This window comes from Nomascus leucogenys, chromosome 12, assembly GCF_006542625.1.
Source record: "Nomascus leucogenys isolate Asia chromosome 12, Asia_NLE_v1, whole genome shotgun sequence".
NCBI lineage: Eukaryota > Metazoa > Chordata > Mammalia > Primates > Hylobatidae > Nomascus > Nomascus leucogenys.
In genome coordinates this window covers 55255521-55282876 of record NC_044392.1, presented here as the reverse complement: position 1 = coordinate 55282876, position 27356 = coordinate 55255521, and the positions used below count along the sequence as shown (strand labels likewise).

General features: G+C 44.2%; 2 protein-coding genes across 2 annotated transcripts in view; one reads left to right on the top strand and one right to left on the bottom strand.

Annotated features, from left to right (window-relative positions):
- GPR89A (G protein-coupled receptor 89A) overlaps nucleotides 1–7226 on the top strand; it is a 75431-nt gene extending 68205 nt beyond the window's left edge. The window contains exons 15-16 of the mRNA XM_030824739.1: nucleotides 54–156; nucleotides 7149–7226. Coding sequence (XP_030680599.1) covers nucleotides 54–119 — 66 coding nt within the window. The 3' untranslated portion in view covers nucleotides 120–156; nucleotides 7149–7226. The remainder of the gene's footprint in view (nucleotides 1–53; nucleotides 157–7148) is intronic.
- PDZK1 (PDZ domain containing 1) overlaps nucleotides 1–27356 on the bottom strand; it is a 35985-nt gene that overhangs the window by 688 nt on the left and 7941 nt on the right. The window contains exons 2-8 of the mRNA XM_003268086.3: nucleotides 16466–16677; nucleotides 15138–15387; nucleotides 11147–11283; nucleotides 9561–9756; nucleotides 7053–7249; nucleotides 2099–2323; nucleotides 1171–1461 (exon numbers count right to left, since the gene is read on the bottom strand). Coding sequence (XP_003268134.1) covers nucleotides 1171–1461; nucleotides 2099–2323; nucleotides 7053–7249; nucleotides 9561–9756; nucleotides 11147–11283; nucleotides 15138–15387; nucleotides 16466–16675 — 1506 coding nt within the window. The 5' untranslated portion in view covers nucleotides 16676–16677. The remainder of the gene's footprint in view (nucleotides 1–1170; nucleotides 1462–2098; nucleotides 2324–7052; nucleotides 7250–9560; nucleotides 9757–11146; nucleotides 11284–15137; nucleotides 15388–16465; nucleotides 16678–27356) is intronic.

The window sequence follows — 27356 nt, the reverse complement described above, 5'->3', positions numbered from 1 at the left end:
CATGACTTAAGTCGGGGAGTAGAGTCACTCACTAGAATTTCTTTCTTTCACAGCATGCAGTTGACAGCAATTGTCTAGAGCTGATAAATCAAGAAGTAAAAAGTTTATCAGTATTGTAATGGGAACCCCCAGAAGAGCCTGAATCAGTTGATCTAGGTATGACTAGAAGTCAGGTGACCTGAATTCTATACTTGATTGTTTTCAACTTGCTGTTTGACACATTAACAAATTCCTTAATGTCTGTATGTATTTCTTTTTTATAAGACTAGAATATTGACTTCCTAAAGAGAAATTATAGAATTTTTAAATGACAACTAATAGTATTTATTAAGCATTCCAGAATACAAATCAGTGGGCATTGTGTGTGTTCATTAAACTGAGTTTATTAAAATGAGTATTCCACCAATGAGCAGAATTAATATAATGGAAAGAAGAACAACATTGAATTAAACTTTTTTAGAGTCTCGGCTTTGCTATAAATTTCCTTTATGAACTTGGATAAGTCAGTTTACTTTTGGACCTCAAGTTCATCTATGAAAAATTGGGCAAAAATATCAAACTGATACTTACCAAGAAATTTAATCCAAATATATAGAGAATAATATAGAGAATGCTTAATCTTTCCTAGTAATAAAACTGGAATCCCTGTCAATTGTTTTAAACAATATTGTCTTTAACCGTCACCACTTACATGCTCACTATGAGCCAGCCACTATTCAAAGCACTTTAATATAGTTAATACAATCTTAGTTAACATGATCCTTATAACAATCCTCCAAATTATCCCTGTTTTATGGGTGGGAAAACTGAGGAACAGAACAAATAAATCCATTTCCCCACAGCTGACAAATGACAGAACCAGAATTCATACCTAGATCATCCAATTCAGGCTCTTTTGGGGGTTCCCATTACAATACTGATAAACTTTTTACTTCTTGATTTATTAGCTCTAGACAGTTGCTGTCAGCTGCATGCTATGAAAGTAAGAAATTTGTTGTCCTTATACTGCCTCCTGTCCTCTACAATAACTTGATTTGTTAGGTATCTTTACATTGTCATTTTCTAGTTTTAAAAAAAATCTGTGGCAAACATAGACATTAAATATACTCATAGGGACTGTACCCATACTCTAGTAAATTAGATCACGAAAAGAAATAGGCCCCCACTCACCCGTTCTTTTGCCATGTGCGAGTCACGCTTTGACTCCACCACTATTCCTTCTTTAGAATCTGGAGGAGTGTCAAGTGGATCAGCCAGGGAGGAAACAATAGGGATTTTCTTAGCTTGGAAATAATCATAGGCAGTCTTTCCACAGACTAGAAGTGTGACATTCTTCCCACTGCTCTGGATTCTATCCACCACCTTCTCATAGGGTTCATCTAGCACATTCACCCCATTCACTTCAATGATGACATCTTCATCCTCTAGCCCAGCCAAGTCAGCAGGGCCGCCCTTCTGTACCTGTGAACAGAAGTTCTGAGTTATCAATTTCAAACAGAGAAGGGGACATCACACTAGCTCTCCTTAAGAGGATAGATGAGGAATTCAAGAATTTATTTTTAATCATGTTATTATTTCTCCTTGAGGAATAGAAGTTGAGAAAGGTATTCTAATGCTTTTATATTTATGAAGGCTATAACTTCCATACTCACATGATTAGTGGTATTATAAATAGTGGTTCAGTGTCATATGTCTTCTGGGATGAAGGGGGATAAATAGGTCTCCCTTCTTCACTCTCAACTTGAAAGCTATAGGGAGTCTTATCAGTCCCTACAGGGTAAGGGGTATTATGCCAAATGCACAGAAGCAAACAAATATGACTGCCAATCAGGGTTGATAGTGACTGTCAGCTAGAGTTCAGTCAACTCACACTGTTTGGAACAGATGTTTGGGAAACAAGAAAAACGTGAGCTTATGATGTACTGGTAGCTAACCTAAAGGGTGTGGGACCATGACAACATTTATCTGAACCCAAGTGAGACCCCTCAGTGTGTGCCTTCAATGGAACCTCTCTACTAAGCCATCAATGGGTGGGAAAAGCTGAGACTATCCTAATTGTGGCTGTGTTTGTTGGGCTGCTGGAACCAGATTACCATACCTCTTTGATGAATGAGCCTGGCAGACCCCGAATCGCATTTAAGTGAAAGCCATAGCCATTTTCACCTTTAGCCAGCCTGCAGAGTTTAGGCTTATGATCTACTTCCTCTGTAGTATCTGGTGGACTTGAGACTTCCAGAGAAGTGGGAGTAGGAGCTGGAGCCTCCTTGACAGAGCCATTGGGCAGTTCTTGACTTTGATAGTAGAGAAATGGAGAAAAATGAGCCTTTTGAAAAATAAAGGGAAAAAACATTAACTTAGTTGTAACCATGAGTAAGTTATACTTTGTTAAATGTGCTAATTTTTAAGGTATCATACATATTCCACTCTTCTTCTGGATGTGTCTGATTGTAGGCTGTAAAATTCCTCTACTACCCCAACCAGGAAAGGTATAAAAGATTGCGCTTCGTTATGGAGTAATGTGTATATACATGTACACAAATGCACACATGAACATAAAAGCAGTATAGGATGCAGTACAAGGATCCCAAAAGATGTCTAAAAAATTGCTAGTTTCTTTTGAGTTCATGATAGTGAGCAAGTCACTGAACAAGCTATACATAATCTCCCTGTTGGGAAATGACACATCTGACTGACTAGCCGGTACCTCATGCAAAGTACATTCTTCTGGCTTTTCCTTTCGGTAAGATGGTCTTCAGAGCTCCTTAAACACATTAGAAAAAGTTAAACATAGGACCCTTGTGATAGTTAATTTTAGATGCCAACCTGACTGGATTAAGGAATACCTAGAAACCTGGTAAAGCATTATTTTGGCGTGTGTCTGTGAAGGTGGTTCCAGAAGGGATTAGCATGCGAGTCTGAGTGAATGAACTACAGAAAGGCAAAGGTGTCAGTCTGTCTGCTAGAGCTGGGATACACTCTTCCTCTCCTGTGCTTGGACATCAGAATTCCAGGTTCTCCAGCCTTTGGACTCTAAGATTTACTGCCGCAGCCCCCCAGATTCTCAGGGCAAATGCACAGAAGCAAACAAGTAGGACTGCCAATCAGGGGTGATGCCACACTACTGGCATCCCAAGGTCTCAAGCTTGAAGACAGCCTGTTGGGCTTCTCAGCCTCCGTAATCACACAAGCCAATTCCCCTAATTAATCTCCTCTCATACCTGTGTCTATATCCTATTAGATCTGTCTCTCTGGAGAATGTTAATATAACACTATTTTTATCACTATCCGAAGACTCAAAGCTACTAGAAGAGACCAACCCATATACACAGTAATAATTGGTGAGAGGGTGACAGCTATTATATGGTCACATATTGTAACAAAAGTTAATTCCAACCCTTTACTGCTTGCCAACACCCTCCCCTTCCAGACCTGGGATCTGTGCTTATTTTGCTATGTATTGTTGTAAGCATTCGCTGTCACTTCTATTATGCGAAACTCTCCAACATCTTTAAATACTCCTAATTCATATCAACTCCCAGACCATCCATGTGAAGAAATGATGATCTTGAATACCGAAGAGGCATAGAACAGGAAACAGGATTGATTTTTTGTAACAGAATTAAAAGCCTAACTGGCTGTTTTAGTTGAGACAATTAGAAGGGTGGACCTGGGTATGGTGTGATCCTGGATCAGCAGCTAAATGGCTGCCCACAAGTGTCCGGAACATTTGTTAGGTGATGAGTAGGAAATCAAGCAATGGAAGGTTGCTAACCACAAGACCACATCTCCTTCCTTTCTAAGTGAGAATACCACCAGCACAGAACCTCCTAGTTACCCAGTTCAACTAACTTCAGACCTTTCAGTCATATACTTGCAACAGTTCCACGATGGAGTCTTTCTCTTTAAAATATGGAAAATTATCAGGTGACTCATTACATGCAAAAATACATCTGATAACACCACCCGAACAAGCAAATCAACTGTATCTGACAGTCGCAGCTCATCTCGAGGCAAAGTGCAGTAACATTAAAACACTTAATGAGATTTTGGCCGGGCTTGGTGGCTCATGCCTGAAATCCCAGCACTTTGAGTACAAGGTGGGTGGATCACTTGAGGTCAGGAGTTCGAGACCAGCCTGGCCAACATGGTGAAACCTCATCTCTACTAAAAATACAAAAATTAGCCAGGTGTGGTAGCAGGTGCCTGTAGTCCCAGCTACTCGAGAGACTGAGGCAGGAGAATCACTTGAACCCGGGAGGCAGAGGTTCCAGTGAGCCAAGAACATACCATTGCACTCAAGCTTGGACAACAGCAGGAGACTCTGTCTCAAAAAAAAAAAAAAAAAAAAAAAAAAAAGATTTTATTCATGCTTCATTCAGATAATTGGGTGTCTAGTATGTGCCAAGGACTGCTAGAGGGTTGTGTTTTACTCACTGATGTATCTCAAAGATCCACCCTCCACCCCAACCTACAGGGCTTACTTTGGAGAGGGGGGAAGGAGAGGATGAGGGCAGGCCTCTTTTTAGATCAAAGTTCTCTATTAACCAAAACAGAAAAATTACAATTAAATCATTCTATGATAAGATCAGGAGGGGTCAGAATCCCCTTTACAACAGACAGCTGCAGCAGCCGCCTCTGATTTCTGCTTGACTTTCCACCAACTGCAAAATGACATCATTTCTGGCAGCTTCAGTTGGTTCTTAAGCCAAAAGCTAGCTCCCTATGGCTTCTCTGGTCCTGTTTTGCCCCATAGGACACCTAAAAAAAAAAAATGTGTGGGCTGGGCGTGTTGGCTCATACCTGTAATCCCAGCACTTTGGGAGGCCGAGGCAGGCGGATTACAAGGTCAGGAGATCAAGACCATCCTGGCCAACATGGTAAAACTACTAAAATACAAAAAATTAGCTGGGCGTGGTGGTGCGCACCTGTTGTTCCAGCTACTCAGGAGGCTGAGGCAGGGGAATCGCTTGAACCCGGGAGGTGGAAATGGCAGTGAGCTGAGATGGCACACTGCACTCCAGCCTGGTGACAGAGCAAGACAACGTCTCAAAAAAAAAAAAAAAAAAAAAAGTGTGCTCCTTCTTACATGTCATATCCTTTCGAATTCTTGAAGATGCTCTCTTCTCCAAAGCCTTATTCAAGCTAAATACTCACATGGTGGCTTCCAAAACCTCTTCCCTGGTTACCCTTGTCATTGCCTTCTTAAAGTGAAGTTCTTGAAACCGGACACAATATTGATTGGACAAATAGAACATTTAGATGTGTGAGGCATTATTCTACATGCTGTGAATATTCCAATTCAACCCTCATAGCCACCCTTCACTGTAGCTACTACCCCTCTCTTACAACTAAGGAAACTGAAGCACAGAGAGAGGGGGTAACTACATTACCAGGAATTCCAAGTATGGTCTGACCAAGTAAGTACAGTAAGATGGTCATCTCCAGAAGCTAAGTGTCAGTTAATTTTTAAATTACCATTTTTGGATGGGGCAGCTACTTGGAGTATCAAGTTTCTGGTCTTTTTCTATAGTCCTCAAATCAGGTCTCACCATGTGGTATTCATACAATTTACTTTTAGGTTACTATAGTACACCCGAAATTTATTATTTCTTTAGTTTTCATTCTTTCTATCTGACTAAATATTTTGAGTATTAATTACACCGTCCAGCAAATGAATTATCTAGTACCACTTTAAGTATGTTAATATATTTTCCATATCTCCTTTCAACTTTAAACACATAAACGGTTAGGAACAAGTAGCATGCAATTAGAGACTTCTATTCAAGTTGATATTCAGGTTGATATCAAGTATTTTCTAGGTATGATTGTTCAAGTAGCTAAGAAAAAAGCCATTAATCTAATTAATTGTTTAATCCTGCTTACAAGATTATCTTGAAAAAATGTGCTGAGGAGTATGGTATAATGAATTACGGGTCCAAGAATTTGGGTTCAAATACCAGCTTCAGTCTTTACTAAGCTGCGTGACTTTAGCAAAGTACTTAGTCTCTCTAAGCTTCGGTTTCCTAATCTATGAGGAAGGCCTAAGATATCACCACCCATCATATTCCCCCCTCTGTACCACTTATTTTAGATTCTACTATCATTGTATATCACAGAGGACATTTATCTTGTTCATCTTTACGATCAACACTTAGCAAGACAGATGGTACTTAGAAGGCCCCCCAGGTATCTGTTAAACTAGACTGAACCTCAGTTCTTGTATTAAAAGTGAAAAAAAAAAAAAAAACCTTAAAACATGCAGTAGTAGGTGTTATGATAAATAGCTGTTAAGAGAAAATAAAGTTAGTTTGATTCAGCTTGGTCTTGCTGTATCTGTGTTTCTCTTATTTGCTAAGGGCTTACAAGTTGTTTAGTCAAGGAGTCTACCATTTAGTAGATAAGAGATAAGAGACATGTCCATAATGAAGGGAGACAGAGGTTAAGTACCTTCATGCAGGGGCAGATCAAGCGCTGTGATAATTCAACCTTAGAGTAAGCTTTTCTCACTAAAAAGGTACCAGAAGCCCTTATAGTAGGGGTGGCACTTGAGTTCAGGCTTTGTAACATGAGTAGATTTGGGAAAGTAGACAGAGCTGGGATAAGGAAGATCATTCCAGGAAGGTGAGAGTCATGTGAACACAGTCAGGAGACATTGGCACAGTTTTACATTGCTGTTATAATCCTTTCTAGGCTTTTATGTGCAGTTGATAGCACTAACCTAAAGCTTAAAATCTAATTGTTTCCTATTTGGGGAACAATTTTATTTCCAGGCGTGTATTCTCCATAGATTTTCTCAGATCACCAAGAGTAAGTCTGCAGTTATATTCACAAATTCTTTCAAAATCTTAAGACCAAGGACTTAAAACACATTTATCAATCATTTGGCATTCTCTTATCACTACCAATTTGCGTTGAGCTTCAGTTCAGCCTTAATGATGACTGTTAGGCCTCTTCCAGTTTGAGGAACAAAGTCCTAACTCAGTGCAAAGGTTGAGGGCATGAGTGAATGGGCCCAGCCTTAATGCATGAATATATGGCCTTGTATTACTTACCAGTCTGTACATGTTGTCCGTCTCTTTGTCTACCACCAACAGTGAAGTCTGATCTCCACCCTTTCTAATCATTTCTACCACACTGTCATGATCCAGGGTTTCCACAGACTCGCCGTTGACAGCAACTACCAGGTCATTGTTCTTCAAGCCAGCCTCCTCCGCTGGACTTCCAGAATCTACGTCCTTGATGATTTGACCTACCCTCCCCCCATCCCAAAAAATAAAATTATCAGTAAGTCCCCTAAAAAAATAAAACAGATTTTCTGCTGGAGTCCAAAGCCCTGATGAAATAGATAGAAAAGGCATGCTGAGTACAACTGCCGTCCCTTCCACCAGCATCCCAGGAAGCTTATAAGCACACTATCTAGGCTCGTTTCCTGCTCGGAACTCACCCCAGAAACTAACCCAGCCATTAACAATGAAGGGGTCTTAACAAAAGTAATCCTGTTACTAAAAGTGTCTGACATTTGATTTTGGCAAAATAGCATATTAAAAGGCTGCAAGTTCCCAGAAAGTCAGTGGGCATACTTCTAGCCACGCATCTTATGTAAAAGCTGTCATAAATGATGGGGAAGGATAAAGAACAAAACCCAAAACTTTGGACCTTAAGAAACCCATGCTGGCATTTTAGTAGCAATTGGGTGTGTTCGGTTGTGAATATATTTGTATATACATGCCTCCATGTGCCTTTGGCCTTCTGGTATCTTCGCCAGATGCCGCCAGAGCTCTCACCTTTTTTTTTTTTTTTTTTTTTAACAAGTTCTTGTTTCACTTTTACAGCTAGCTGCTGGGTATCTCCAACAAAATATCTCATAGATCTCTCAACTAATGTATTCAAACCAAAAATCAGCTCTGCCCATTCTCCATCCCAAAGCCCCTCCTCTTGGTTACCTGTTAGTGGAGCAACATCCTCCCAGTCACCAACACTTGGCAACAGATTCTTCCCCAGCATCCAGTCCCCATATCTAGACGATTGCTAAGTCCTCTGATGCTACCGTAATACTTTACACATCCCACTTCCTCTACCCTGAATGCAGTTTGTATTAGTTCCTGCCTAGAATTCTACCTAAACTATTACAGCACCTTACTTACTGCTTTCCCTTCCCCAATCCTCTCTGATACAGATCTGCCTTCAGATCCATCTTGATGCACATTCCTAACCAAGTCATTTCCTGGTGCAATAGAATGAGCATGGGCTTTGGAACTAAACAACTATTTGACCTTACATAATTACTGTATCTTCTCCAAGCCCTCAATTTCAGCAGTTCTTCTTGCATAATTGCTAGGAGTAATTGAGATGTGCAAAGCCCCCAAGACATTATAGGCTGGTTTTTTTCTTCTCTCTTATACTGCTCAAAAAACAACTCCCCATTGTCTGATAAGCCAAGTTCAAATTCATCAGTCTGATTGCCTCCATAGAAGTCCCCTTGTCACCTCTCTCCAACCTACCCTTCCAACGAATTCTTGTACTACACATCATGTGCCAATTAAACTCTGCCAATGTCTCCTGACTGTGTTCACATGACTCCCACCTTCCTGGAATGATCTTCCTTATCCCAGCTCTGTCTACTTTCCCAAATCTATTCATGTTACAAAGCCTGAACTCAAGTGCCACGCCTGCTGTGAGGGCTTCTGGTACCTTTTTAGTGAGAAAAGCTTACTCTAACTTTGAATTATCACAGCACTTGATCTGCCCCTGTATGAAGGTACTTAACCTCTATCTCCCTTCATTATGGACATAAGTCCATCATGGACATAAGTCCATCTCTTATCTACTAAACGGTAGACCCCTTGACTAAAGAATTCCTGTCTGATTCATATGATATTCTTTCTCCAAGGCACTGAGGATGTTTTTACAAAACACAAACCAAATTAATATTTGATAAGTTAATGTAAACAGAGTGAAAAGAAAATAACAACTTATGGGTGAATAACAAGTTTATACGGCCTGAACTCATGTTCTTTTATGTATTTATCTTCCCTGAAAGAACCTAGTGTTCCTCCTATTGAGTTGCAAGGAAGGAGGACTCCTGGTTCTGAGTCCCAGATCCTCACCCACACCTCGGCCTCAGGTCCAGTGGTGTGCTATACTGGCTCACACCGGCTCGCAAAAGCCAATTCTGTGCAACACTTCATTGTGTTCAGTGACATCGTGTTAGTAAGTTGAAATTGGACATGGGAGGAGTATTTACATCACAAAAACCAACAAACGCTACCAATTTGGATTTCCCCCACCCCCGCACCCCCCCCCCCCCAACAGAGAGCCAACTTACCAGGATGCCATTGCCCAGATTCCAAACTCTGCCTTATCATAATGTTATGGAAGCTTTTGATGCCCAACATCAGACCCCCATGTGACATAGACTCTGACCCAGCTGTGCCTTCTAGTTTCTTGCTATGCCCCTCATACATCTGGCTGGGAGTTGGGAGCCTTATGGAACTCTGGAGTCAGACTGGGATGAGGAATTTGTTGGTTACACTGCCGAGTTTCCTGCTCTTGTACCTTACCTTTCTGTTCTGAGCCTGCCCTCAGATAGAAACCATAGCCATTGCTTCCTTTCTGCATCTCCACAATTCGGGGCTGGTGGGGTAACAGTTTCAAACTGGCTGTTTCTCTTTTGAATTGTATCTTCTGCTCAACGTGACGCTTGTCAGTTTCTTTGTCCACCAGCAGGAACATGACACGGCTTCCTGACTTCTTCACCTGTAACAACACACACAGATGAGGAACGACATCAACCCCCAAGAACAATGCTGGGGAATAAGAAAGTTTCTGTATAAAGGCACACAGTCTCTAGGTTCAACAAAAGATAGGGGATGAAAGGCCTGAGTTTAAGCTCTTACAGTATGTCCTACCAGCTAACTGATATGTATTTATCGCTCTTTTTTTTTTTTTTTTTTTTTGAGACGGAGTGTCACTCTTTCACCCAGGCTGGAGTGCAGTGGCGCTATCTCGGCTCACTGCAAGCTCCGCCTCCCGGGCTCACACCATTCTCCTGCCTCAGCCTCCCGAGTAGCTGGGACTACAGGCGCCCGCCACTGCGCCTGTCTAATTTTTTTTTTTTTTTTTTTTTTTTTTGTATTTTTAGTAGAGACAGTGTTTCACCGTGTTAGCCAGGATGGTCTCAATCTCCTGACCTCGTGATCCACCCGCTTCAGCCTCCCAAAGTGCTGGGATTACAGGCGTGAGCCACCACGCCTGGCCTCTATCTATCTCCACTTCTATAGTTGTTTTCCCTTATTTAAGTATGACCTACCCACATAGGTGCTAACTGAGCCCAAGTAGGAGCTGGAATTCAGAAAACCCATAAAGGTACCTAGATAAAAGCTAGAACAGGAGTTTGGAAAAGAAAAGAAAGTAAGAGTCCACATCAAAAAATCATTCTACAAAGAGAAGAGAAGGTTGGTCAATTTTTAAGGTTCCATATGACCTCAAAGGAAAATCTCGGTTATCTCCCACTTCCTATTAAAGCATTTCAGTATTATTGGCTCAACAGTGAATTTATTGTAAATTCAGAGGGCGCAGTGGCACACGCCCATAATCCCAGCACTTTGGGAGGCCAAGGCGGGCAGATCACTCGAGCTCAGGAGTTCAAGACCAGCCTGGCCAACATGGTGAGACCCTCTCTCTACAAAAAAACAAAAAACACAAAAATTAGCCAGGTGCGGTGGTGCACACCTGTAGTCCCAGCTACTCAGGAAGCCGAGGTGGAAGAATCATCTGAGCCCAGGAGGCCGAGACTACAATGAGCCGAGATTGTGCCACTACACTCCAGCCTGGGTAACAGAGTGAGACCCTGTCTCAATCAAACAATTCAGAGGGGGCTCCCAATCAGATACAAACAAGATCCAAAAGGTAGTTAATAGTTTTGTAGAACTCATGTGAAATTAGGGAAGGCTTTATTCCAAAACCCTATATTAACACTGCTTATACCACTAGTGTGAGTCTGTTCACCCTTAATATGAAGGGGCAACTCAACTGGATATTTTTTCCATCATAAATTCAGGCTATCCCCTACCACCCCTGTCTTCCTGTCACCTCCAATGAGAATAGAGTGGAAGATAGGGTAAGGAAAGTACCCTTTGAGGCATACCTTTTCAACCACTTCCTCATGGCTGGCATCCTCTACATTCTCTCCATTCACTTCAATCAAGTGATCATCAGCCAGAACTCCAGCTTTCATAGCCACACCTTGAGGTGTAATATCAGTCATGTACACCCCCTTTTTACCTGGAAGAGAATAGGGTTAAACTACATGTGGAGACAAAAGTGACTCCCTCTTGGATGGTAATCTGTGATGTTGACTTCTGATTAGCCCCAGTCCTGTGATTGCCTCCTGATTCCTACATCATTTACTGTCCCTAGTCTAAGAACATGTCAACCTTAATGTTATCACACAAATTATAGGCTATGATGCATATAGCATTCTTAGCTATTGTGGAGGGCTGCCTTCGATTGTCTTGCTGGAGCACATATACCCTTTCCCTATGGTATATCGGCCTTGGGTCTGGGGAGTAACACAGAGATCTCCATGTTTTGTGGCTGTCCAAGACCATGCTTCTGTTCGTAAGTTCCCCTGATAAATTCCAATGTACCAACAAACTGGATTTGCCTGCCTTGTCCTTTGGTTTCTCAGCTCCTTCGGCATTTGAGGACTGCTTTGCATACACCACCCTTTCACAGAACCCTCCATTGCACAGAAAAACTAGAAATCCAATAGTAAAGACTTTTCTCCCAATAATGTGAAACGAACTTCCGATTTTAGAGCTAACTCAAACAGCCTTTGGCTTCTGATCTAAAATCACAGTTATAGCTCCTGGCACTGAACTTGACACAGCCTTTACTCAGTGGGTATTTGTTGATTTGAATAGAATTTCTGAGGTCAGCTAAATGCAAAGATGGAATCTTGGGTGGCCTTGGCCCCTTGAACCAGAAAGCACTAAAACATGCCCACACTGCATTATTGTGTCATACGCCCTTTCTTTGCATTTGTAGAATCAGAAAGCATCTGTCCCATTCTCTCCTCTTTAGTTTGTACTATTATATTAGCCGTCGTATGCTGTGGAGTCATCTCACCAATGTAGGCTAACAAGGACAGGCACAGGAAGGAGGGAAGAACATGAATGCATTTAGGTGGTGAGATTTAGGTGCTACTTATGGAAATGCTGTCAATTCTTCAAAGATATTAATAGAGCAGTTCCCCCTTAACCATGGGGGATACATTCCAAGACCCCCAGTGGAGGCCTGAAACCTTAAGATAGTATACCGAACCCTGTATGTTTTTTCCTGTGCTTACATACCTACAATAGAGTTTAACTTATAAATTAGGCACAGTAAGAGATTAACAATAATTGAGCTGATCTTAGCAACCTCAGCATACGGTATTTTTTCTTTCCTTATTAAGTCGAGAACTTTTCACTTAATAGAAGCACTTTACAGCCTTTTTTTTTTTTTTTTTTTTTTTTAACAGATGGAGTCTCGCTCTGTCACCTAGGCTGGAATGCAGGGCCGCCATCTTGGCTCACGGCTACCTCTGCCTCCCCGGTTCAAGCAATTCTCCTGCCTCAGCCTCTTGAGTAGCTGGGACTACAGGCGCCTGCCACCGTGCCTGGCTAACTTTTGTATTTTTAGTAGAGATGGGGTTTCGTCATGTTGGCCAGGCTTGTCTCGAACTCCTGACCTCAGGTAATCCACTCGCCTCGCACTCTCAAAGTGCTAGGATTACAGACATGAGCCACTGCGCCCGGCCACTTTACAGCTTCTCTTTGTCATATCTGAACTGCCAGCATCACTAATGGTTGCATTTGTGGCTTTTTTTTTTTTTTTGAGACGGAGTCTAGCTTTATTGCCCAGCCTGGAGTGCAGTGGTGCAATCTGAGCTCACTGCAACCTCTGCCTCCCAGGTTCACACCATTCTCCTGCCTCAGCCTCCTGAGTAGCTGGGACTACAGGCACCCACCACCACGCAAGGCTAGTTTTTTGTATTTTTAGTAGAGACAGGGTTTCACCGTGTTAGCCAGGATGGTCTTGATCTCCTGACCTCGTGATCTGCCCGTCTCGGCCTTCCAAAGTGCTGGGATTATAGGCGTGAGCTACTGCGCCCGGCCTGAGCTATTATTTTTTATTGATACATAACATTTGTACATATTTATAGGGTGTGTGTCATATTTTGATACCAAGAGCATATAATGAACAAATCAGGGTGTAATATTTAGGACATCCATCTTTGAACATTGATCATTTCTTTGTGTTGAGAATATTTCGAATCTTCTTACAGCTATTTTGAAATGTACAATACATTGTTGTTAACTATAGTCACCCCACTGTGCTGTCAAACATTAGAACTTATTCCTTCTCTCTGTGTGTTTGTACCCATTAACCTAGCTTTCTTCATCCCCACCCTACCCCACACACACACCCCTTCCCAGCCTCTGGTATCTCTCATTCTACTCTCTACCTCCATGAGATTCACATTTTTTAGCTCCTACATAATATGAGAACATGTGATATTTTTCTTTCTGTGCTGGGCCATTATTAAGCAAAATAAGGATTCTTTGAACACAGTACTTTAATACCGTGGCAGTTGACCTGGTAACTGCGTAGTAGGTAGTAAGACTAACAGGCAGGTAAGCACATACCACATGGAGATGCTAGACAAACAGAGGATTCACGTCCAAGATGGGGCAGGACAGCACAAGATTTCATTACACTACTCATAATGGTTCACAATGCAAAAATTATGTATGGAATTTTCCATTTAATATTTTCAGACCACAGTTGCCTGCAGGTAAGGTAACTGAAACTATGGAAAGCCAAACAGGATAAGGGGGGACTCTTGTATTTCAACCTAGGCAAGGGATCGCTTGCTAATGACTACATAAATCACTTGTAAGGAATGACAGTAACTTAAACTCTGCTTCCTTAAACACTCAGCATTTCTCCTGCTACCTTGTCATATGTTTGTCATGAAGAGACCATTTTCCTCATAAAGCTAACCTAAACCATTCACCATGTGCATTAGCACACGAGCCAGATGAGTAGAATCTGAATTATGATTTTCTTTTCTTTTACCACTTTACTGATAATAGGTTTCTAAGACGTGCCAACCTTCCTTTGACTACGCACACCACTGCGTTTAATAACTGACAAACCTGAGAAATACCCCTTATCGTGAGTTTACATCTCTTGGTACAGGTTACATAAGCCTTAGAAACTATTTTAAATTTACCACTGGTCTGCTGCTGTATCACTTGCCAAATCATGACCTACCACCAGTGCTTCTCCAGCCCCAGAAAGAACATAGGCAGAGGCAGCGTTCAAGAAGGAACCGACCAGCTAACACAGCTCCTCTGGTTCCAACCAATACCCCAGAGCCACGGTCAACTGAACATAGGTTAGTCTGCACCTCTGAAATTCTAGAAATAGAACTTCTAGTGCTTCCTGATGGTCAGGGTTTCTCAAATCACTATGTACCTCTTAGCCAGAGCTCAAAGATGCACCTCATAACAGGTGGGGCTGAGCCACAGCTGAGGATACTATCAAAATGTTACAGGAGGGTGGAGATTATTGCAGTATTCTCAGCAAAGGTAACAGTGCCTGGCACATCAGTAGGTGCTCAAGAATTTGTTGAATAAATGAATGACTATCTGGGCACTCAGATAAAAAAAAAAAAAAAGATAACAATCTTACTCAAAAGTAGCTATTATGAAGAATCTCATTTTTCTTGCCTTTTATTCCTTATTCTCCCCTTCATTTTCACCCTAAGAGGGCTAGAAGCATCAACCCTCTGACCCCCTGACCTCAAAGAGTACTCAAGTGTCAGCCTGACAAACAGGGACAGGAGTGCCCAGTGCCCCCCACCCCCACTGCTGTCCAATGTCCCTCCCCCATTGCACAACTGTGCAAGGCAAGGGAAAGGGCAGGGAGGGAGCGAGAGAGGGAGGGAGGAAAGCTGTTGCAAGCTATCTATAGCAACTGAAAAGTCAGTCAAAGAAGAAAAGTCATTAACCAGTAGCATCTTTGTTCTGGAAGCCTGTTTTCTGTGCCCTGCCCCTGCCTCCCCCTGCTCCCCCAAAAATTCTGACCTTGGACAGTTTTCAGAGAGAAGCCATAGCTGCCTCCCTCCTTCACGAGATAGCAGAGCCGGGGCTGGGTCCAAGTTTGCACACCTCCATTCATCACAGGGGAAAGTGTATTATCACTCAAACCTTGCTCCTTCTGACTTTGACCCAACTCTTTCAAGTCCACCCGTGTTTTCACTGCTTTCTCATAGGAATCCTCATCCAGAACTAGTAAAGTCACTGAATTCCCACTCTTTCTGACCAGATCCACAACCTAGGAGGGAAGAAGAAAAAGATAACTTTAATAACCCTCTGTCAACTGCCAGAGGGAAATGCTGACCATCTGGCTCAATATCTGGCCCTGGAGATCCTGCTAGTTGACCCTTGACACCCAAGTAGAAGCAGGTAGTTCCTCAGCCACCTCCATCCCTGCCCTCCCGATATCCAGGTGCAGATTAGGCTGAGCTTCTGGCACTGCTGGAATGTAGAGTGTGGTCCAACCCCAGCTCAGAGGGTTCTTAAAAGACTGGTCATTTCTAGAGAGGAGTGCTGCCCTAGATTGTAACCATTCCTCCCGAGTGCATGGGGACAGCACAGTGTAAGGAAAAGAGCATGCTTTTGGAGTCAGGCAGAATAGGGTAAGGCCAGACTCTCCCATATATCCTCGGCATGAACATGTTAGCAAGCTAAGATATCTGTACTTAGCTTCCTAATCTGTGAGATTGTAACATATACCTCATGAGGTCATGATGAGGACTTAACAAGATAATGAATATAAAATTGCTGGCAGGGCGTGATGGCTCATGCCTGTAATCCCTGCACTTTGGGAGGCCAATGCAGGTGGATCACGAGGTGAGGAGATCGAGACCATCCTGCCTAACACGGTGAAACCCCATCTCTACTAAAAATACAAAAAAAAAAAAAAAATTAGCCAGACGTGGGGGCAGGTGCCTGTAGTCCCAGCTACTTGGGAGGCTGAGGCAGGAGAATGGCATGAACCCGGGAGGCGGAGCTTGCAGTGAACCGAGATCACACCACTGCACTCCAGCCTGGGTGAAAGAGCGAGACTCCATCTCAAAAAAAAAAAATGCCTAGCACCATTTTTGGTATATAGCGAACATGCAATTCATGTTAGACCTGACGCTATTCAAATCCAAGAGTAATGTGTACAGTTCTTGGTTCCTCATAGGGGACTTGATTGGCCAACACAAGGTACAGCAATAAAGGTGTCCTGCCTTGCCAGTGGCAGCCAGGAAAGAACCAAATTCTACCAAACCCCAAAATTATAATCAGCAGAGAAGACGTGGGGGCTGAAGAGATCCTGGAAGAAAAGCCCCAAATGTCTCATTCACCTGCATATGTTCTTCTTTGTCCACAAAGACACCATTGATCCTAAGAACTCTGTCTCCATCCTGAAGGCCAGCCTTCTCTGCTGGGCTACCCTTCTCAATCACCCGGACCAGGTGGCCCTCGGTGTCCTTCTCAATTCGCAGGAAGAAGCCATAGTTTTGCCCTTCTTGCTTGGACAGTTTACATTCTCGGGGGTTGAAGGTGGAGGTCATTTCTGTGATGAAAAAAAATTAATAAATCCATGGAAAAGAGAATCTAATTGGAGTGAGAACCCCATCCTCCATCTTCTATAATTCTGTTCTTCCAATCACCAAATCTAGACTGCTTGGGTAGTAATGCTGGGGGCACAGGAGGACACCTTCCAGAACTTGCTAATGATTTCCAAATCTGTTTCCCCAAGGACAACCTTTTTACTAGAGTTTCAGACCCACATATTTTACTGAGTACTGGACACAGATGCTTCCATTTCAATATCTCCAACCAAACTCCTCTTTGTCCTCTGACCTAAAGAAATTAAGTCCAAATACATGACCCAAAAAATTTATGACAAGCCCACTCTCATTCAAACATTTGAAGAGCTTTTCAAGTTCAAGGAATCAAGGCTAAATCTGTAGACAAGATGGACCCATACCTTGCCTTTCCTATTGGGGAACATAATTACATTCGTATAACCATACGTGGTGAGTGTCATGCTGGGGAAGAATGCAGTGATAAGGGGGAAAATAACAAAGGGTCTTGGGAATAGGGAGTGGGATGGGAAGAATTAAGAACACTTCCTGAAGGAATGACACTTCCAAGAACTGAAGGATTAGTAGAAGCTTGGTGAGGTAGGACAGGACAAGGAAGAGCTTAAACCATTAAAAAAGGCAGGCGCGGTGGCTCACCCCTGTAATCCCAGCACTTTGGGAGGCCGAGGTGGGCAGATCACAAGGTCAGGAGTTTGAGACCAGCCTGGCCAATATGGTGAAACCCCAGCTCTACTAAAATTACAAAAATTAGCCGGGCGTGGTGGCAGCCACCTGTAGTCCCAGCTATTCAGGAGGCTGAGGCAGGATAATTGCCTTAACCTGGGAGGTGGAGATTGAAGTGAGCCGAGATCACACCGCCGCACTCCAGCCTGGGCAACAGAGTGAGACTCTCTCAAAAAAAAAGGACACCAGGCCTTAGAGCTGGTCCAATATGTTGGAGATGCACTAGAAAAGGCTGTTCTGGCCCCTGAAGTCTCTAGCCACAGCAGAGCAGAGATGCTCGATAGAAAAGGGATTCCAGTGGCTAGGTTGGGGCTCTCCCTCCCAGACGCTTTGTCACGCAGGCTGGAGTGCAATGGCGCAATCGCAGCTCACTGCAACCTCGAACTCCTGGGCTTAGGCGATCCTCCCACCTCAGCCTCCTGAATAGCTAGAGCTACAGGCACATACCACTATGCCCTGCTAACTAATTTTTTTAGAGACAGTGTCTCGCTTTGTTGCCCAGGCTGGTCTCAAACTCCTGGGCTCAAGTGATCTTCATGCTTCAGGCTCCCAAAGTGCTGGAATTACAGACATGAGCCCCCATGCCTGGCCTGAAGCAGCTTCTATTTCCATTCATCCTGCCCCTCTTGTTGCCCCATTGCAGGGGCAAGGTCCTGAGCCATAGGAGGAAGACAGGACAAGCGTAAAACCGACAGCTAGGGCTCCAGCACCCAGTTATTATTAAGGGTAAGACTTCTGCCAGTGCCCCCGACACCTGCTGGCTGAAAGCTTTTTCTTTTATAGGAGAATAAGAATGGGGGCCAGAACAGCAGGAGGCTGATACAGAAGGGAGAAGGCTCACAACAGAGCACTGGAGTCTGCTCTTCACACCACCTGCAAGGCAAGCCCTCAAGTTCCTCTCGTCACAGTTCCCTACCTACAAATCAGAATAAACCACCTATCCCTTCCCTCCTGGAGGGACAAGAACGGATGACCATACAGGATATGGGGGAGGGTGGAGAATAGGCCACAAAGTGCTCCAGGCACCCTAGAAGCCATGGCCATCCCTGACCTTCATGCCCACAGAGACGTACAGTACAAATCGGACAGAGAGCCCCCAACTGCCCAATACCAGGCCTGTCATGCAGTCTCCGCAAAATCTGAAGCCCATGCCACCAGTGGCACGAGTGACTAAGTAGCGAAGAAAGAAACAAACAAACAGACTCCCCATCGAACATTAAGGCAAGAAAACAGCAAAGCCACTCACCAGTGGTCAACACCAGCACCTTGGGAGAGCTAGGCAGCTCTGCCTTATCAAAAGCCATGACCAGCTGTCAGGAAAACACCACTCTGGGATGAAAGGAGAAAATATGGCATCACCAGAGTTGAGTCACATCCAGGCACCTGTTTGTGGCCCATTCCAGCTCCCTCACCTTTCACTCCTCTTTCTGCTGATCCCAACCTGCGAGCATCAGTTCAGTTTCAGCTTGAGTTCACATCTACATCCAAGCTCACCTATAGATCCCTACACCTTTCCATTTCATAGGGCCAAAAGACCCCAAAAGAAAAAAAATCAGAAGAGAAAGATGAGGTCTCAATGTACTTTACTGGGAGGACCAGACAATAATTAAAATGAATAGGATCATTTCAGATAATGATATTTGCTGTGAAGAAAATAAAACAGAATGTCAAACAAAACATGCAAAGCCCTCTTAAAGCTGGGGGTAATTATTGGAGAACCTCATTCAAATCCTACAAAGTTTAAAATATGTCCTTATAATCAGGATAAGGCAACAGATACTATGTTTTCCTCAAGAGATGAGGCTGTTTGTGATCAGCATATGAATGCTCATTTCTAAGGCACTCACACCCAAGACTCAGCAATCTCACGCCCTGCAGTGTCAACCACAAACTCTTAATCTCTTTGTTTGTAGGCCAAGGATAGAAAGTGAAACCTCCTCACTAGGAGAACCAGCCCTGTGTTTGGAGAGAGGGGAAGAGGCAAAGGTTTTCCTATGTCTCACTGGAGACCTGTGAGCCTGACATACAAGGAAACACAAATCACTGTTTCTTGGCAGAATCTCAAGTTGACTTTTTTGTTTGAAGTTTTCAAACAGCCAGATGGTAATCACTCAGATCTGCACCTACGGCTTTGAAGGCTCAAGCATTCAAGGTCAGTTTCTTTTTTGTCTGGTTCAAGCCAGAAAATTAGAGCCACTTTATAGCAATAGTGAAATGCTACCATACTGGTGGGGAAACAGCTACTGCTGCAAGCCCGCAACTGCCTCCTCCCACTATGTACTCCCCACCACACAGCCATTAATGGATTAATGCTGTGTCCATCGATCTGCATGTACCCAGGCCAAACTGATTAAATATTTAACACCCCCAGCTGCACCGATGGGGAAAGCAGACCTAAACCTCAAAAGCCTTGTCTTACATGGGAACCTAAAACTATTTGTTTCCTTTGCCATCTTGCAGAAAGATGATTCATCTAGGAGCCAAGGGAGCTGGGCTCTGGTCCACCTCCAGGCTTTGTTCTGTCTAGTCCACATCCTGGTGTTACTCTGTCCCCTAATTCAGAGCTGGGGTATGTCTCTTTCACAAGACTCTGTCGTTGCTCCATGATAAGGATGCCCGGGACTCTGGAACACAGGGTCTAATTAGGAAGGATCTTTGTATTTAAGGATACTCTTTCCTACTTCTTTAACCCCACCTCATCTTCTGCCTCCTGAGAAAATCTAGAGATCAGGCCCATCTGGTGGATAGACACAGAAGAAGTGAAGGCCTATGGATTTCTAGAATATCATTAGCAGCAATCATCTTAAGTTGGCGTCCATTAAATCCAGCAGGCTTTGTTCCCCAGTTCAAAGAGCCAAAATACATGGTGGTACACACCTTTAGTCCCAGCTACTCGGGAGGCTTAGGTGGGAGGATGGCTTGAACCTGGAGGCAGAGGTTGCTGTGAGCCGAGATCGCACCACTGCACTCCAGCCTGGGCAACAGATGAGACCCTGTCTCAAAAAAAGAAAAAAAAAACTGGAGATGAAAGAAAGCTATAACCATTCCTGAGCTCGAGGGGGAAAAGTCAATAGTTGACAACAAAGTTGTTTATCTGTGGGAAAGAGAACAAAGTGTTGGCTGGCAGACGGGAACCGCTCAGGGGTGAAAGCCAATGAGATTTTTTTTTCACCAATTTTATTGATGAAAAAGCTAATTATACCATTAAACTTTGCTTTTTTCCAAAATGATTAGATTATTGCTGCCAGGAAAGAGAATAATGTGGCCATGGTCAAGAAGAAACATTGCATACCCTTTAGAAGTTAGGAAGGCTTGGTAATGACCATGAAAAGGAGAGTGGTATGACCTCTGGATCTGGCAGAGTAGAAAGAACTAAAGCCACTTGTCTATTTTCCATAGGAAAGAAATAGCTGGTGGGACCTAGGGGACTTCTTCCAAGCCCAAGGCAGGCCCAGGACTCTCAGGGCCCAGACGGCCATCAACAGGATTGATATATGAGATCCTCAGCACCACCCTCACCGACTCCTCTGCACAGAAAGCTGGAAGTCTGAGCTGGGAGCTGTTCCTGAGTGCTCTTTGTGTAACTCCTATGAGCTTCCAGGTGTTATTTTGAAAAGGAATTCTGGGCCTGGTGTGGTGGCTCACGCCTGTAATCCCAGCACTTTGGGAGGCCAAGGTGGGTGGATCACCTGAGGTCAGGAGTTAGAGACCAGCCTGGCAAACATGGTGAAACCCCATCTCTACCAAAAATACAAAAATTAGCCAGGTATGATGGTGCACACCTGTAATCCCAACTACTCGGGAGGCTGGGGCAGGTGAATCGCTTGAACCTGGGAGGCAGAGGTTGCAGTGAGCCGAAATCGTACCAGTGCACTCCAGCCTGGACGACAGAGTGAGACTCCATCTCGGGGAAAAAAAAAAGAAGAAGAAAGAAAGAAAGAAAAAGAATTCTGGGCTGGGCGCAGTGGCTCATGCCTGTAATTCCAGCACTTTGGGAGGCCAAGGCAAGCGGATAACGAAGTCAGGAGATCGAAACCATCCTGGCCAACATGGTGAAACCCTGTCTCTATTAAAATTCAAAAAAAAAAAAAAAAATTAGCTGGGTGTAGTGGCAGCGTGAGGCAGGAGAATCGCTTGAACCCGGGAGGTGGAGCTTGCAGTGAGCCGAGATCGCGTCACTGTACTCCAGCCTGGCGACAGAGCGAGACTCTGTCTCAAGAAAAAAAAAAGAAGGAATTCTGAAGCTGCTAGAGACCAGACAAAACACGGGCCAGGGGTAAGTAAATTCTTCTTCTGAAGAAGGAAAATAAATGGCAACTCCTTGAGGAGTGAAGTCAGCAGAATGAAAAGATCTTCCTTCATCTCCTCAGTCCTAGTTGTCCACCCATGCCCAAAGGCTCCAGCTGTCTCATCTGAGTGAGCAGAAGAATTTAGTTGAAATCGTGTAACTCTGTAGACCGTGTCAGGCAATGCTAGCAATAATAAATCATGTCATTTGAAAATTCTCTATGACACATTATCTCATTTAATGCTTGCAATCACCTTACAAGTTTGATTCTCAATCCTAGCTGCCCCTCAGAATCACCTGTAGAGATTTAGGAAAATCGATGCTTAGGCCCCACCTCAGATCTAAAGCAGATCTAAAGACCTAAACCAGAGCAAAGGAACTAGATCTTAAAAATCACCCTAGGTGCTGGGCGCGGTGGCTTACGCCTGTAATCCCAGCACTCTGGGAGGCCGAGGCAGGCGGATCACAAGGTCAGGAGATCGAGACCATCCTGGCTAACACCGTGAAACCCCTTCTCTACTAAAAATACAAAAAATTAGCCGGGCGTGGTGGCGGGCACCTGTGGTCCCAGCTACTCGGGAGGCTGAGGCAGGAGAATGGCGTGAACCTGGGAGGTGGAGCTTGCAGTGAGCCGAGATCAGGCCACCGAACTCCAGCCTGGGTGACAGAGCGAGACTCCATCAAAAAAAAAAAATCACCCTAGGCTGCCTCGACTCCTCCTGTCTCCCCTCAGCCTCAGGATAACTCCCTCCCTCATGGGTCACAGAGGAATGTTGAGATTGAATGAGCTAATCACAGCCACCCTGGGCTCACCTTTATCCAACTTGACAGACCAAGGTGGCAGCCTGATTAGGAGAAGCCTTGGTCACACCGTGTGGTCCTCGGGATCCTGTGTGCCCACAATCAGTGCCCCAGCCAGCAAGATAGGAGTGTGTCGCAACCTGCAATCTGTTCCTTGTGCCTCCCTCCCCAAGTTCTAGTTCTGAGTCGGGTGAGCATAGAACCAAGCAGATGAAACAACCTTTCACTGTTCTCATGGACTCTTTATGCTATTAATTAAGTCTAGGGGATTGCTCCCCACCTCCCAAACCTAAACACCTTAAAAGCTGAGGCCATTCCTCATCCTCCTCCAACCCTATGGGCAGAATCCACTCAGGACTGAGGCCCTACCAGCCATCCTGTGAACCCTGGAGGATGAGTGATGGTTGCCAGATTTACTCCACAGTCCTTTGCTCCCTACCAATCTCTTCCCTTTCCCAAAGAATTAGCTTCTTCAGTTAGCATGCTGGGGCAGGTGAAATCTGTTTGGGATCATGAACGTAGTTCCTTCTATTTTCCATTTCAGCATCAAGAAGACATACTACCCAAACCTGATTTCATTTGTTCCACAGGCATCTGCCCCTCACTTATATGCAAAACACTGTCAAGTGGTTGAAAGGATAAAGTTATACACCACCCCTATTCTCAAGAGACTTTATAGTTGAATAGAATTAAGAAAAAGTTTTAGAACAAAAATAACTGGCCAGGTGCAGTGGCTCACACCTGTAATCCCAGCACTTTGGGAGGCCGAGGAGGGTGGATCATGAGGTCAAGAGATCTAGACCATCTTGGCCAACAAGGTAAAACCCTGTCTCTACTAAAAATACAAAAATTAGCCAGGCATGGTGGTGGGCACCTGTAGTCCCAGCTATTGAGGAGACTGAGGCAGGAGAATCACTTCAGCCCAGGAAGCGGAGGTTGCAGTGAGCCGAGACGGTGCACTGAACTCCAGCCCGGGTGACAGAGTGAGACACTGTCGAAAGAGAGAAAGAGGAGAGTGAGAGAGAGAGAAAGAGGAGAGCAAGAGAGAGAGAAAGAAAGAGGGAAAGCTTGGGTGTGGTCAAGGAAGAGCTAAAACCCAATGTGGTTGAAGGACAGCCAACAGAGGGAAATCATGGGTGACAAATTAGATTATAAAGGCCTTTAATCAGCCCAAGGGATCTGGCCTTAGCTTGGTGGAAAGGGGCACCACTCAAGGCTTTTAAGCAGAGGAATAACAGGATCAGAGTTGGTTACCAAGAAGGGCAGGTAGGCTGGATTCAAGCAAAGACACTGCAGAGAGGCCAGGTAAGAGGCTGTTGTCAAAATCCTACTCACACGTGATAAAGGGCCTGACCCACATAGCAGCCGTCAGAATAGAATGAAGGTGACAGAGGTGGAGGAACTACAGAGAGGACTAAGTGACATTGTAGTAACTCTTCAGCCTTGTTCCCTCAGATTTCTCCATGCAGAGATGATCTCAGACAGAACAGCTGTGACAACACAGATGTCCAAAACACTTCTTTACACTCACCATGACAAGTGTCCAGGAGGAACAACAGGTGTGCAGCACCCAGTGTCAGGGCCCACAGGCTCCTGCCACTCTTCCTAATGACGGCTTACTCCCCTGGCATGTAGTTATTTTGTTCTGGTTTCACTGTCATGAGGAAAGATCCCCTGTCGCAGGGTGGCAAATGCACAGTTAAGTCTTCTGAGGCCACAGCTCAATTCGAACACAATTGTGCTTTGGGCTCCTCTTAGTCCAGGGGTTGCAAGGACACTCTAGTTCTGTAGCCACTCACTTCTTCTGCCTGCTTCTCCACAAGGGCCAGCTGTATACTTTCCCTGAGCTGATAACCCTGGCTCAGTATTTTCTACTAACCAGCCTGGATACCTTTCCTACTTCAAGCCCCGAACTCCCCTTCTATTATAGACTGATTTTTGCCCCCAACTTCCAATTCATACATTGAAGCCCCAATCCCCAATGTGACTGTACTTGAAGACAGGAACTTTAAAGAAGTAACTAAGGTTAAATGAGGTCATAAGGGTGGGACCCTAATTCAACAGAACTGATGCCCTTATGTAAAGAGGAAGAGACATCAGAGATGCACTTGCACAGAGAATAAAGCCATGTGAGGACACAGGGAGAAGACAGGAGAGAGGCCTCCGAGGACCCAAACCTGTTGACACCTTGGACTTCCAGCCTCTAGAACCATGAGAAAATAAATGTCATTTAAGCCACACCTTCTGTGGTCTTCTATTACAGGAGCTCTAGCACCTTCTGAGGAATGCTGCCCACCCAGTCTGTGTGTTTGAAAGGGAATGTGTCAAAGGAAACTAATTCATGCTTTGGTGACTGGCAGAAATGTGATGCCATTAAAAGATGGTGTAGTCATGAGGAATGAGATGGCAACATCAGTTTGAGGTAGGTTTCAATTAGAGGACTTGACTGAACATCACCTAGAGCTCAGGAGATGCTGGACTAGAGTCCAGGTTTGGGACCATCTGCACAGCAGCACTACATGAAGCCCATCAATGAGATTACGAAAGGAGGGGAGCCAAGGATAAAGCCTTGTGCAATACCTGTATCTAAGTGATAGGAAAATGAAACAAAAAGGAGGCCGGACGCGGTGGCTCACACCTGTAATTCCAGTACTTTGGGAGGCCAAGGAGGGCAGACCATTTGAGGTCAGGAGTTCAAGACCAGCCTGGCCAACTGGTGAAGCCCTGTCTCTTCTAAAAATACAAGAATTAGCCGGGCATGCAGGCACGTGCCTGTAAGCCCAGGTACTCGGGAGGCTGAGGCAGGAGAATCGCTTGAACCCGGGAGGCAGTGGTTGCGGTGAGCCGAGATCACACCACTGCCTGTAGTGTGGGCAACAGAGTGAGTGAGACAGGAAGGAAGGAAGGAAGGAAGGAAGGGAGGGAGGGAGGGAGGGAGGGAAAGAGAGAGAGAGAAAAAGAGAAAAGAAAGAGGAAGCAAAAAGGAATAATCAGAAAACAAAAAGCCAAAATTTTAGTGTCATCAAAACTAAAAGAAGAATTTTAAGATGGGATAGTTAACAATGCCAAATAATGCTAAGAGGTAGAGAGAATGAAAACAGAAAATGCCACTGACATTCAGAAAATGTAAGTCTGGGCCTGATAAGACACTAAGAAGCAAGTGGATACCAAGTAACAGAAGCAACAAATATTGATACATTTGGGAACAGATAAATTAGAGAGTTGGAGTAGCAGCTGGAGGGAAAAGTGGGATTGATGGATGCTTTATTTATTTATTTTTATTTTATTTTTTGAGACAGAGTCTTGCTCTGTCACACAGGCTGGAGTGCAGTGGTGTGATCTCAGCTCACTGCAACCTCTGCCTCCCAGATTCAAGCAAGTCTCCTGCTCAGCCTCCTGAGTAGCTGGGGTTACAGGCACCCGCCACCATGCCCAGCTAATTTTTTTTTTTTTTAGTAGAGCCGGGATTTCACCATGTTGGTCAGGCTGGTCTCAAACTCCTGACCTTGTGGTCCGCCCGCCTCGGCCTCCCAAAGTGCTGGGATTACAGGCATGAGCCACTGCACCCAGCCTGGATGTTTTTATTTTTAACATTAAGGAAACAATCAGCATGTTTCTGTATCAAGAGATGATATGGAGAATATGGAAACTGGGGTTAGCCTTGGTGAGAGGAAATACCTCTTCTCCGGGGTCAGGAGCGAAGTAGAAAAAAATATGATAAAGAAGAAAACAAGGTCACTTACCTCAGCGTCAATCTCTCCTATGAAGTAGTTGACAAAAATCAGGAACTTGAAAAATATGGAGCAAAAGTACCACAGAAAAATAGTCTCTAGGGTCAAACGGGTAAATCAGTGAAGGTGGCCGGGAGGGGACGGAGGAAAAGCTGCCGCTTTTCATGAGAAGACAACTGCCTGAGGAAGAGGAGGTCAGCATGCCACCTTTCAATTTTCAAGAGACTCTGGAAGTCTAGATTTACATAAAACGTCCCCATTTAAAAAAACTGACAGCTATTTCGAACTTAAAAGAAATTCTGTGTAAACCAAAACAGAATGGAGCCCCCGAGCTGGCGGTGAACTAAGACATTGAACTAATGGCCACAGCATTAGTTCACTACAAAGAGTCAATGAATTGAATTAAAATGTCTAAGAAACAACTTAGGTTAATATATAGTTAATATATATATATATATATATATATAAAAATAAACTTGCAGCAGCGTGGGTTCCCATGTATTTTTCTCACAGTAATATACATCAAGAATAGACAAGGAAAGTGGTAACTTTTACCCTAAGTTGGGGCTGACATGTTTTTAAAACATAAGGGTAGGCCAGGCGCAGTGGCTCACACCTATAATCCCAGCACTTTGGGAGGCCGAGACGGGTGAATTACTTGAGGTCAGGAGTTTGCGACCAGCTTGGCCAACATGGTGAAACCTCATCTCTACTAAAAACACAAAAAAACATTAGCCAGGTGTGGTGACAGGCACCTATAACCCCATATACTCCGGAGGCTGAGGCAGGAGAATTGCTTGAACCCGGGAGGCGGAGGTTGCAGTGAGCCAAGACTGCACCACTCACTCCAGCCTGGGTGACACAGCAAGACTTCAGCTCAAACTAACAAGCCCATAAGGGTAGGATGTGAGGATTTCTAGATTTACAAGGAGCACAGAGCTGGAATGTCAGACTGTGGGGCCAACATGAATTGGCAGATAAGAAGAGCTAGGAGTTTGGGATTGGGAAGATGAAATGTTTCAGGGACTAGCTTAACAGCATGAGGTGGGAGGAAAGAAGAAGGGACTGTGGAAGCAGTTTCAAAAGTTAGTGGGTTGACACA